Source organism: Anolis carolinensis, chromosome 6, assembly GCF_035594765.1.
Source record: "Anolis carolinensis isolate JA03-04 chromosome 6, rAnoCar3.1.pri, whole genome shotgun sequence".
NCBI classification, from domain to species: Eukaryota; Metazoa; Chordata; class Lepidosauria; order Squamata; family Dactyloidae; genus Anolis; species Anolis carolinensis.
This window is the reverse complement of record NC_085846.1, coordinates 23,904,889-23,917,525: the sequence shown is the minus strand read 5'-3', so window position 1 is coordinate 23,917,525 and position 12,637 is coordinate 23,904,889. Positions and strand designations below refer to the sequence as shown.

At 40.9% G+C, this 12,637-nt stretch overlaps 1 protein-coding gene across 1 annotated transcript; it reads right to left on the bottom strand.

The window, feature by feature from the left end:
• Positions 1–319: 319 nt before the first annotated feature.
• On the bottom strand, positions 320–12,555 carry lsm12 (LSM12 homolog). Its single transcript, XM_003222646.4, has 5 exons — positions 12,292–12,555; positions 8,162–8,295; positions 5,983–6,092; positions 3,160–3,286; positions 320–2,363 (listed from the first exon to the last, which is right to left on the bottom strand). Exons 1-5 carry the CDS (start codon positions 12,410–12,412, stop codon positions 2,271–2,273), a joined length of 585 nt encoding a protein of 194 aa, XP_003222694.1. The 5' UTR covers positions 12,413–12,555; the 3' UTR covers positions 320–2,270.
• Positions 12,556–12,637: the final 82 nt, after the last annotated feature.

Here is a 12,637-nt window from a genome sequence, read left to right as displayed (position 1 = left end):
CCCACCCCCATTACTCTGTTTAGATTGTATTTTAATATATACTCTGCCTGGTTCTTCCCACCCATGTTATAAGAGAATAGGCCATGTTCTGCGTGTTCACTATTGGTGCCACTTGGATTGGACATATTAACCTATTTGTGTACTTTACAAGCAACACAATCCATGAAATGTAATGGATGCAAATCCCTGTGTCAGTGTGTTTGAAATTCAAGTGTTCAACCTGGCATACAAGTTTGTACAGGAAGCACTGTGCATTTACCAATGAATTAAATCCCGCCGCTGCCCATACGCTTCAAGACAAACCCACCAACACATATGCTTGTCTGATGGTTAAAAAAATTCTGGGTTTTTATTGGTTTTGCTAGACAATACTAAAAAAAATCCCTCCATTCTGAAAGGCAGGGCTTGAATTATTTAAAATTTGATCCATTTGTTTAAAAAAAACAAAAAGGGGAAAGGGGAGAAGAGATCATGGCAAAAAAAGTCCTTTATAAGCTCAGTTTTTGTTCAAGTCAAAATCCACTTAGTCCCCAAAATAAATGTCTAAGGCAAGGATGTTTATAAAGGACAATGAAAGCAGTCAGCCTGGGAGATGAAAAGTCAGACAAATGTAGACTAGTCAAGACTGTGACCAGGACCACTGGGATTTAGGTTGGTAAGAAAACTCTTAAGAAGTATTCTAGAAAGATGGCTGAAATGCACACAAGAAATCATGTTCACTAGAATTCTGGACAATAACAATATTTCTTGGGAAATTGACAATATTCTGCAAGTAGGGTAATACCACTCACAGCAGGAAAAGAAATATGAGTAGCATCACATTTCAATTCTCCAAACAACGGCTACTATGCCTGATCGAGTAGATCCAAACAGAGGAGAAAACTTCCCTGTTAACAGCGACACCTACATTTCCTGCATACAGCTGTGCACCACTGGAAGGAGCCAATCAGCATAAGCCATAAGAACATTTATTCAGGAGAAGCAACCAAAGTGCACCCCTCAAATTCATTGGGGTTCACTTACCATGCCACAGGAAACTGTGACAAGGATAGAAACCCACCCACCGCATTGCCTCTTCATACTGCTTTGAAAAAAGGAGTCAGTGTGGTTACACTGGAGCTGAGCATAGTCTTGCCTGAACTCAGCCCAAAATCTCACATCCCTTTCCACCCGTTGGGTCATAAGGAGCAAGACATACAACTGTGGCTCGGAAATTCCGCCAGGAAGCCTTGACCTACAGAGAGACCAGGTGCCACTTGGAATGGCCAGCAGAACAGCACATGAGCAAGAAGGAAGCTATCACATCTCCCAATATTACATGCCCTTTGAGGAAAACAAAATTTTTCCAACAGTACTGTAGGGTGTTGCTCAGGAGCCCTTCCAATCCACTGGTATTACCAAAGCCCCCATTTAGGGAAATGTAATGTAACATACAAGCTTAACTTGTGAAAGACAATGAGGGGGAAGCCTGCAACCCTTGTGTCTCTCACCCTCGCAGGGTACAGACCATCAAAACCTTAGCTCCAACACGGGTCTGATCTCCAGAGTTGTACGTTAAAAATGCCAACCGCAGAAGGCTTGATTGTTAAGCACAGAGATATGCATTATTATTTTTCTGCCATGATCCCAGTTCAGAATACTGCAAGAAGCAGAAAATATTTAAAGGACATTTTATATATATATTTATTGTATATATATATATTTCGAGATAAGAAAAATAAGGCTAATTCAAGCCTTGCCCTGTGCAAACAAAAACCAAAACGAGAGATCGCCAGTCACACAAAGGTCCCGATTACATTACCAGAGTCAGCCTGTTATTTTCTGTTTTCTCTATATTTTTTCTTTAATAGGACAACTGGGGAGCTGAATTCTCCTATGATACAGGAGGGAGAGGGTTGGCATGGAACTGATTTTCAGTAAAGCTAAAAAAAAAAGATTCTGGGAGGGAGAAAAACTTCAAAGACAAGACAGCTGACTGTTCTAGGGGGGGTAAACTTGATGGGCAAAAAGTAAAGAGTCTGTTAGTCAAGTAATGAATGAGTTTTTAAATTATTCTCTTGTTTTTGAAGTCTAAAGTTCGGAAGCTTGTGGGTCCCCCATCATTATAGGGCCACCACAAAATAGAAGTGGAACCCCCCTGCCCTCCCCTGCCCTCTCTGTGAAGGAGAGGTGTATCATCTGCCGCTGCTGCTGCTGCGTGTTCGAAGGGCTCCCCCCACCCCCACCCCCCGCAGGAGCAATCTATCGCAACCAGGAAGGGCAGGCGGGACTCAGGATGAGAGGGCGCTCTCCTTCTGTGTTGGCTGGACTTGTGAACGCTGCATCCCCTTTTGGCTTTCGACATCTCTAAAATGTTTCTCGACCTAGATAAGGAGGAAGCAAGGGAGTTAGCAGGAGTCCAACTCAGGCAGCAACAAAGGGGTTGGGTGGCTGATCTGCCACTAACAGGTTCTGCTAGTTATATAGAAGGCAAAGCCTAGATATCTTAACAGGAATGATGGGTAATATATGAAATAGAGGAAACAGGGCTTTCTCTTTGGTCCACATTACAGACATATCTGTTCCCCTGTGTACCCTGAAGAAAGACTGTGTGGATGATAGAAGGTATAGGACAGTGATTCTCAACCTGTGAGTCTCCCGATGTTTTGGCTTTCAACTCCCAAAAATCCTAACAGCTGGTAAACTGGCTGGGATTTCTGGGAGTTGTAGGCCAAAACACCTGGGGACCCACAGGTTGGGGACCACTGATATAGGATACCATAGTGAAATAGTATAATCTTTATCATCCATGGTTAAGTATGATGTCTCACTAGAGCGTTAATCTACTTAATTGATATTGAAAACATTTGGTCCTTGTTGCTACTTCAAGCAGTTCAAAGTGAAACAGAAATTTACCGTTCTAATTCTGTCCTACAGAAAAAATAAATGTCCCATTTTGTTCTGTTAATAGTACAACCACCTGAATTATCTAGGACCAGTATCTTTTCTGGTTGTCAGGAGAAATAGATGATAAAATGGATCTTTAGCCAAACAATGGATGTTAATGGCTGACAGGGAATGGATCACAGTATTGCTTATGATCCAGATTATGCTTGAGGTCAGTTTTATTTGGCTGCTTTTTAAATGACACCCCTTTGTCCCAGAACTTGGTCTACTTACTATTTTGCGTACATGACTTAGGGCACTCCCCTCTTTTCCTTTACAGTTTTCCACTTGGTATGGAGGGGCAATGACAACTTCTTCCATCACGACTATATTCTTCTCTTGCCATTTACAATCTTTAATACTGGAGAAAGCAACAGAGTTCATTGGCTTTAATGCGATACAAAAAAAACCCTCATAAAGATCACATGTTAAACAGCCAATACTACAGAAGGTAAGAAACAAATCAGAGGCAATTGTCTGCTCATTTTCTCCTAACACACCACCCTTTCCAATGCTCCACTTGAATTTCCCTTGCTTTCCTCTGTAGCAGAAATATGGCTGTCCTCTAACATTACATGCCATCATCAACAAGCTGCACACTGCATAATCAAAAGAACTTACACAGATATCAATCTAGGAAAGCCAGAGAAGTCAATGGGAGACAAGGTCTGATGAAAAGTAGGAAAGAGAGGGCAGGGAAACACTCAGAAAAAAGGTTCAAGTTGCACATATGGCTTTTTCAAATATAGAAGCAAGACTAACTTGCATAGCCCCCCACCTACCTGCTACAAATTATAAAATACACTATCTTATGTGGTTTTCAGGACCAGCCTTATCCCAGTCAAGGCTATGCTACATCTGCCAGGACTCAAACTGGATCCATCATTTTGACATATGTGTTTTCAATAGAATGAGTAAAACTGATTATGTGGGAAAGCCTTATGATGGTCTTGTTATGGGATAGACTGGAACTCTTTGGAAGCACTGTCATGCTGGGAGAAATGAGGAATTGCTGATTGGAAGTTTGTACTTTTCTTAAAAATCTAGAATGAATTGCAATCATAGATTTCATCACTTTACAGTAGAGTCTCACTTATCCAACATTTGCTTATCCAACTTCTGGATTATCCAACGCAGTCTGCCTTTTAGTAGTCAATGTTTTTTGTAGTCAATCTTTTCAATACATTGTGATGTTTTGGTGCTAAATTCATAAATACAGTAATTACTACATAACATTGCTGTGTATTGAACTGCTTTTTCTGTCAAATTTGTTGTCAAACATGATGTTTTGTGGCTTAATTTGTAAAAACAAAATGTAATTTGACGTTTAATAGGCTTTTCCTTAATCCCTCCTTATTATCCAACATATTCGCTTATCCAACGTTCTGCTGGCCCGTTTATGTTGGATAAGTGAGACCCTACTGTATTTAAGTGTGTGATGGAGACCAATGATGCATTCATACCAAAAAGTACTGACTTCTAATCAATACATAGTCCTAAAACAATTGTACAGAATAGCCTGACTGAATGGGCCCTTTTAGGAGCCAACCCAGGTTCTTATCAAAGTGTGTTTATTGTTTATTGGTATATGTGATTTTATTTGTTTATGATTTGTTTTTATTGTTGAGTTTTATATTGCTTATTGCCTGGGCTTGGCCCCATGTAAGCCACCCCAAGTCCCCTCGGGGAGATGGGGTGGGGTATAAAAATAAAATTATATTATTATTATTATTATTATTAGAAGAAGAAGAAGATGGGTAGTGCAATATACACACAAAAGTATGGCATGTTGATCTCTGTAATAACCAAATGTGATATTTGAGAATATATACTGATGTCATTTATCAGATTTTTTTATCACTGTCTTCTGTTAAAACATGGTGTTATTTACAGGTCCTAATTACAACTCAATGGAATGACACTCTGCCATTGTATACATTGTTGTAAGTTATCAATAGTCTTGTCGGCATTGATCATATTTTGGACTTCACAACTTCTTGTAATGCAAGGGGTTTTTTTCTATGCAAGACCAATTATCCCAGCGAGCACACATTTTGGTGCCTCAAATGTTATAATTGTTTCTGGGTATATTTGATTGGCTGATTCCAAAATGGCATCAGTTTTCCCCTACCAGCTCTAGTTTTTGAGATACAGGACACTTGCCATATACCAGTCACTACCTGGCTCACCCATAAAGAATCATAGAAGAAGCAAAGAACCAAAACACCAATAACTTTTTTCCTTTGTTAGGCCTGTGTTCTTTTCACCCTCATCCTGAATTATTAGGTATTATTTGATAGGAGCCATGTAAAACAAGCATGTTAACCCACACTATCCTTAAGCAAGCTGAAAAAAGGGAAACTCTACGAAGTACAGTTCACACAATCTCTGGAGCAACAGAAGTTTAACCAGAGGTCTTGCTTCCTTTCAGTTGCATCATCCATCCTAAAACATTTTTCAGTGTTCAGAGTGTGGGTGACAATGAGAGTTAACCTGTTAATGAGTGGCTCTTTCCTGTGGTTTTTGAAACTATTTGACATATTCTGCTCTAGCCAAATAAGTGGACTTAAGTAAGATTTACAAGGAAGTGGGGAAAATAAGGAAAAGCTTCCTCCAATGTATAGTGAAATGAAGAAAATTGACAGTCAGATATCTGTACTTGCAGGTGGCAGTCGTTTTGGTTTCAGAGTTTGATAGACATGGAATAAATGTCTACATACATTTAGGTGATGGAAATATATTGCATTTCTGTAACTTAAGTGGAACCTAAATATCCTAAAGGCACCAAATCCTGACTGATTTTGCAAGCTAAGTAGGATCAGCTCTGGTTAGTACATGGATGGGAGATCACCAATAAATACCATACAGTGCAGGCTATGTTTCAGAGGAAGGAACTGGCAAACCTCTAAGTAGTCATTGCCTTAAAAACACTATGGAATTCATAGATTCGCCAAAAGGTGATGGGCAACTTGAAGGCACAGACACAAACTGGTAAAATCCTGTCCCTTCCTTGATTACTTTCCCGTCCATATCCTTCCTTCCAACTCTCCTACTTACGTCTTGTGTATAGTCTGGAAAAGCTGCTGTCCTTCCAAAGAGACCCCAGCACTAATTGCATATGCCTGGCTCAGCTTTTCTTCCTTCTCCATCCGTGCTTTGTTTGCAAGCTGGAAAGAAAGAATGAGAGATACCAAGATATTATTATTATTATTATTATAACAACAACTTTATTTTTATATCCCGCTCCCATCTCCCCAGAGGGGACTCGGGGCGGCTCACATGGGGACAAGCCCAGTTTCAACATACAATAAAATACAGCATAATTAAACCAATGAAAAACAAGTAAAGTAGTATAAACATACAAACCAGCATAAAGATCTTAATCTCAAGCTACAACACATAGCAAGTATGCTGATCCTTAAATGGAGCTGAGTTTGTAAAAGAAAATATATATTTGGATGACAAGGATTGTGACAAATCTTCATAAGCTAAAGTCCTCCAATGAGCCAACTCCTCAAAGATGCACAGAACACAACAGTTTCTTATAAAGACAAGGTACAGACAATGAAGTATATTTTGAAAGGACAAAATAAGAGTGAGAAAATTGTGGACAAGGTGCAATCTGGCACAACATCAAGGTATCCTCTTTGTTGCTCCAATGGATATGTTTATTCAGGGCCACAAAGGGCAAGCCCGTTTTGCAAGTTGCATCATTGTAAGCAAAAGGAAGCTGACATTTATTGGTATGAACAAATCATGCCAAAAAAAACCCTGTGTTAGGTTCACCTTCAGGTCACCATAGGTAGTAAATGGCTTGAAGGTACACAACAACAATTTCAGCCAAATATACCATCAACTTCCATTTACTTTTAATTAGCATCCTATACTCACCATTTAATCAGTTCACGTTGTAATGTAGTTTCTAAGCTCATAAAATGTGTGTTAGGGACGTTTCCTCTTTTAGCCCTCCAAACACCAGCCCGCAAAGTGACCATTACTCCTTTAACTCCCTTCCAAATTTTAAACATTACCATGGGATGAGTGGGGGAGTTCTGAGATATGGGCTGCCTTGGGTGCATCTACACTGGAGAAATGATGCTATTAGAGACCATTTTAATTGCAATGGCTCAATGCTATGGAATCTTGGGATCTGTAGTTTGGTGAAGCACCAGCACTTTTTGATAGAGAAGGCTAAAGACCTTGCAAAACTACAACTCCCATGATTCCATAGCACTAAGCCAAGGCCGTGAAAGTGGCATCCAACTGCATGAATTCTTCAGTGTATATGTACCCTTAGTAGAAAAAAATTGCAGGAGAAAACGTCTTGCAATCCATGACAGGGACACCAAATCCTGTATGACCCATAACCTAGAAGACAACAACCTTGTCAACTCAAATACAATTATGTAGTACCAAGATCTAAGACTATATTTAAAGCAGGGCTCCATTTAATAATGCCAATCGTGAACCATTACATTTTCAGGAAACAAATTACAAGAATATGTATAGACCACTCATTGTGGCACTAAGCAATGAACCACAATATAACAACTAACCATGAAAGAATATCAACAGAACATTAGACAAATGTAGCCTGTGTAAAGTTGCAATTAGTGATTTTCATGCCATTACTTAAGAAACACAAGAATGTGTGTGTGTATGTGTGTGTGTGTGTGTATGTATGTGTGCGTGTGTGTATACACACACACACACACATATAAATAAATAATTTAAGGGATAAAATAAAATTACAATACATATGTAATTCCAACCAATTAAGTTATTGAATTTTTTGGCTAAGAATATCTATTAAAAATAAAATGGAAATTTTATTTTGAAGGCACACAGAGCAGCAACTTATTTCTTTGCTCAAGACTAGAAAGCTGGAATCTGTTTGCTTAAGAGCCATTAAGCATTTTTGGGTAATTTGAATGCTAAGCTAGAAAATTTCCACATCAAGTTTTGAAGTTTTTTTAATAGTGTATTTAAACTACATTTAAACTGCTTGAGATTTTTTTTTCTCCCGGTTAAGTAATATTTTTGTTCAAATATTTGTGGGATGTTGAGGCATCCTAAAGTTTAGTTTAGTAAATACTGTGTTCTATTTAGAGTATCGGAAAATTAAAAATTTCCACACCATTGAACCAGACCCAGAAAGGACTTCATGCTTTTCATAGTAATTGTTGGTCCAACACTCTCACGGGAATGAAAACCCATCTTCACAAAGGATTCTTACCTTGCTAACGTTGAGTGAAGCTAAAGGTGGGGGGGTTTCCGTACGGTCATTAATAATTTCCACTTCTGAAACATATTGTAAGTTTATGAGTAAGATATCTGCATGGTTAGGTTTGCCACTGGAAGAAGGACATTCTGGAGGAAAGAGAATTAAGGAAACAATATCCAATATACAGTATATCATACAAAGTCCCAGAGAACAAACTGATTTGACAAAAAGATGTAAGAATAGTTAGTATTCAACTACCATGTTTATCTGTTTGCTTGCAGTTTCTTTACTGGTAGACTTTGCAACTAGCTACCCTACATGTGTGCCTGGCTGTGATTACACATATTATGATCCAAAACAGAAATCCTGGCTTTTGAGATGTGTGTGAAGGAACATACTGAAAAGGACAACATGTACAGAATATAAAGCAGCTTTGCCCATCCATGCTCCCTCCAGATGTGTCGAACTACAATGTGCATCATCCTCAGCTGGCCCATTTTGGCTTGTGATGGCTAACATTTTATTCCATCACCAGGCTGGGGAAGGGTGCTACTAAACAGCAGCTAACTCACCAAGATCAGCTATGAAGAATTATTCTACATACCCAGTTGGGCTACATTCCCAGAATGTTAATACAAAAGCCAACTTTAGAACAGGTGAAAAAGAAGCATTTAATGTATTATACATTTTAGATAGCCAGAGAGAATTAAACTAAACTATACTTGCCCAAATAATTGGCTAGTTTCATAATTGCCCCGAGACGTGCAAATACTGGGAATATATGAATGAGTACACATTTTTGCAGGCCATTCATATACTACAAAAATGATATTAAATAACTCAGAACTCATGGCAATACAGGAGTAGGCTTGGAGGATCTGTTCAGGTGTCTCCCTAATTCAGCACCTTGTTTTCTACAATGGCCAACTACTGTTCTAGGGGTAATACATAACATCCTGAGTAACACCTCTTAACAGCTGTATCCTCATGAATTTGTCTAATTGCATTCTAATGCTATCCACATTAGTGGCCATTAGATCTCAAGGCTGCAAATTCCAACCTGTAATTATGGGCTGTGTGATTAGGTACCTCCTTTCCCTCATTTTATAACTGCTGCTTAGCCCTGAGTTGGGATGAAAATCTGTCTATCCACATGATTTTCAAAATCCAGCATCTAATTATTCATCTTCTGAAAACACAGCAAATATCCTAACCTATTTAGTGCATAACACCTACCTGACTTTAAAGCATCAATGTGCATGTGCATTGTTCTGCCTTATGACATCCCAAGAAAGACTTTCATAGTGATAACTCAAAGCAATGGATTCTGGCAACTCAAAGTCAGAAGAACTGAAGTATTCTTACTATCCAGAGGCCCAGAAACTTTCCCTCTATATCCTCAGAAGTTATTTCTTACTGGCACAGGACTAGTACAGACATAAGAAAGGCTATTGTCACACATCTCTCATTCTGCTGTCCTAGGCATGGGGTTATACACTTAATCAGTGCTAATGCTAACATACAAGCAAAACACTTCCTGTTACACTACACCTTCTCCTCAAAGTCTGCCATGACAGCAAGCCAACTTCTCCAAGTACAAGATTGCATCTTTGCTACTAACTGTGACCCAGGTCCACAGATTCATGGTGGCCTGAACCCTACTATTTTGTAAAAACGCTGTCGCATAAATTCTCCCTTCAAAATCAATGGTATTCCAATTTATATAAAAGTCAATTATCACACTTTCTGAACGTTTAACTTTCTTGCACATATGCTTATGCAAAGAGACATTCACAATTTGATGGTAACAAGCGTGTTTTGCATAACCATTCAATGAAGACCTGCACACACAAACCATGAAATCCTTTTTGCAACATTTCAAATGCAAAGCTTTTTCAGTGGTATCAGTCCACACCATAAGGTAACTTGCCACTGAGTTGAGAAGTCAAGTGAGCTGCACTGACTATGTGAACCAACTTGATTCCGAATGAATAGGAGTTGAGTGCACTTTTTAAGCTCAGCAAAAGACTGGAGTTTAAAACTTGCAGCCCACCTGATGCTTTTGGATTTCAACTTTTACCCTTCCTTCCTATGTGCTATGCTGGCTACAGATGAGAGAAACTGAAATCTATTAATATCTGTAAAGCCACCAATTATCTACCTTTGGCCTCTTTATCATAAACCTGTCTGGTTCTTTTTCCTTTCTCCATAAATCACACCCTCCCACTACCACCAGGTAAGCCAACACCTATTTTTCTGAGCTTTCACTTTCACAAAACACCTATTCATTTCCAAGTTTCCCTTACCAAAATGCAATACTCTTAAGTTTGTAGTAATCTCCATGCCTCTTCCTCCTGCCTCAGCTGCAAGGGTTCAAGATCCACAATCCTATCTTAAAATTGTGCCCTAAGAAAAAAGGGATATTCTCTAATCTGGAAATCATACCTAACTACCACTCACCTACCCTTCATCTTCCTCTTCTTCCTTTCATCCCAAAGATTTCCCTCCATGCAAACTCGTGCTCATCAGTAGGGCTGCCTTCCTTCATCAAAGCCTCAGCCTAATTAAGGCCCTCAAGGTTAGTAAATTTCTACAGCACTGAAATGGTATTATAGAATCAGTGTTGTAAGAGACCACAAGGGCCATCCAATCCAATCTCCCATCATGCAAGAACATCCACTCAAAGCACACCCAACAGATGGTCATCCAACCTTTGCTTAACCTCAAGAGAAGGAGCCTCCATTACATGCCGAGGCAGCATATTCCACTGTCAAACAGCTCTAACCATAAGACATTCTTCTTAAAGCTTACATTAAATCTCTTCCGGCAATTTGAATCCGTTACTCCCATGTTCTAATCTCTAAAGTAGCAGTACATTGCCCCCCTCAATGTGGCATCCATTTAAATATTCAAACATGGCAATCATGCCCCCTCTTAGTCTTCTTTTCTCCAAACTAAACATCCCCAGCTACCTATGTCGCTCCCTCACAGGGCTTCCAAAACCTTTCACTATTTTTAAGTCATATGTTTCTAGACTAGTTCAGCTTGTCTATATTCTTCTTGAATTGTGATGTCCAGACCTGGACACACTATTCCAGGTGAGGTCTGACCAAATCAGAATAGAGTGGGACGACAGCCTCCCCTGACCTAGACAGTATACTCTTTTGAATGCAGCCTAGAACAGTCATGAACAAGCTTTCGGCCCTCCAGGTGTTTTGGACTCCATTCCCAAACATTTGGACCTTTGGGTGTCCAAAACACCCGGAGGGCTGAACGTTTTTCCATGGCTGGCCTAGAATCAGATTGGCTTTTTGTGCTGCCGCATTACACTGCTGACTCACATTCTGCTTGTAGTCTACAAAGGCCCCTTCTACACTGTCCTTATATCCCAGGACCTGATCCCAGATTATTTTCTTTGAACTGGATTATATGAGACGTCACTGCCATATAATATAAGCAGATATTCTGGAATTAGATCCTGGGCCCTTCCACACAGCCATAAACTCGGAATATCAAAGCAGACAAACCACAATATCTGAGGCCCCTTTCCACACAGCTGAATAAAATCCCACATTAGCTGCCTTGAACTGGAATATATGGCAGTGTGGACGCAGATAACCCAGGGCCCTTCCACACCCAGAATATCATGGTAGAAAATCCCACAATATCTGCTTTGACCTGGGTTATCTGAGTCCACACTGCCATATATCCCAGTTGAAAGCAGAATATGTGGGATTTTATTCAGCTGTGTGGAAGGGGCCTAAGTGTAGTACAGTACAGTACTGTTGGAATTCATTTTCTTGGTTTGGGCCAGGCATGGGCAAACTTAGGCACGGAAGGCTGAAGTTTGCCCATGCCTGATTTGGGCCCTGCTCTTTCATCTGTTAAGGTACATTCAAGACTCTGATCCCCTCCTCAGGAGCGTCAATTGGATGCCACCTGCCAATATGACACGCATGCCTCCTATTCCGCCGCCCAAGCCACTGCTAAAGAGGTTGAGGATCCCTAGGCCCAAGCCAGACCCCTCTGGACATAGGATGAAGAGGAGGCGCCATTGGGAAGCGCGGCGTCGGCTCCCAACCCATCCCTCCACCCCTCGCAGGCCCCACGGCCCTCTCCCGCCTCTTTCCTGGTGAGGATACTGAGCGCCAGCATCTTGCTGGGGTAGTCGAAGGCCACCACTTCGCCCTGCAGCCGCTGCTCCTGGCAAGTCCGGCACGATACCTGGCTGCCCACACTGAAGAACTCGCCCGGGGCCGCCATCTTGTTTCAGGCCCAGGCCCAGGCGGCGCCCTTCGCGGCCCCTCACGCCGCGGCTCCGGGCCCCAGCGGCGCCAGCGACAAAGGGAGGAGGGCTGGCGGGAGAAGCGGCCGCGCAAGAGCCACCCCGCCGGCGCCAGCCAAGCCGGGCCCAGCACGCTCTCGCCTCGCTCCTTTCCGCCGCCTGCCTGGTTCAGCCTCCTAGGCAGGGGGGAAAAAAAAGAAAAA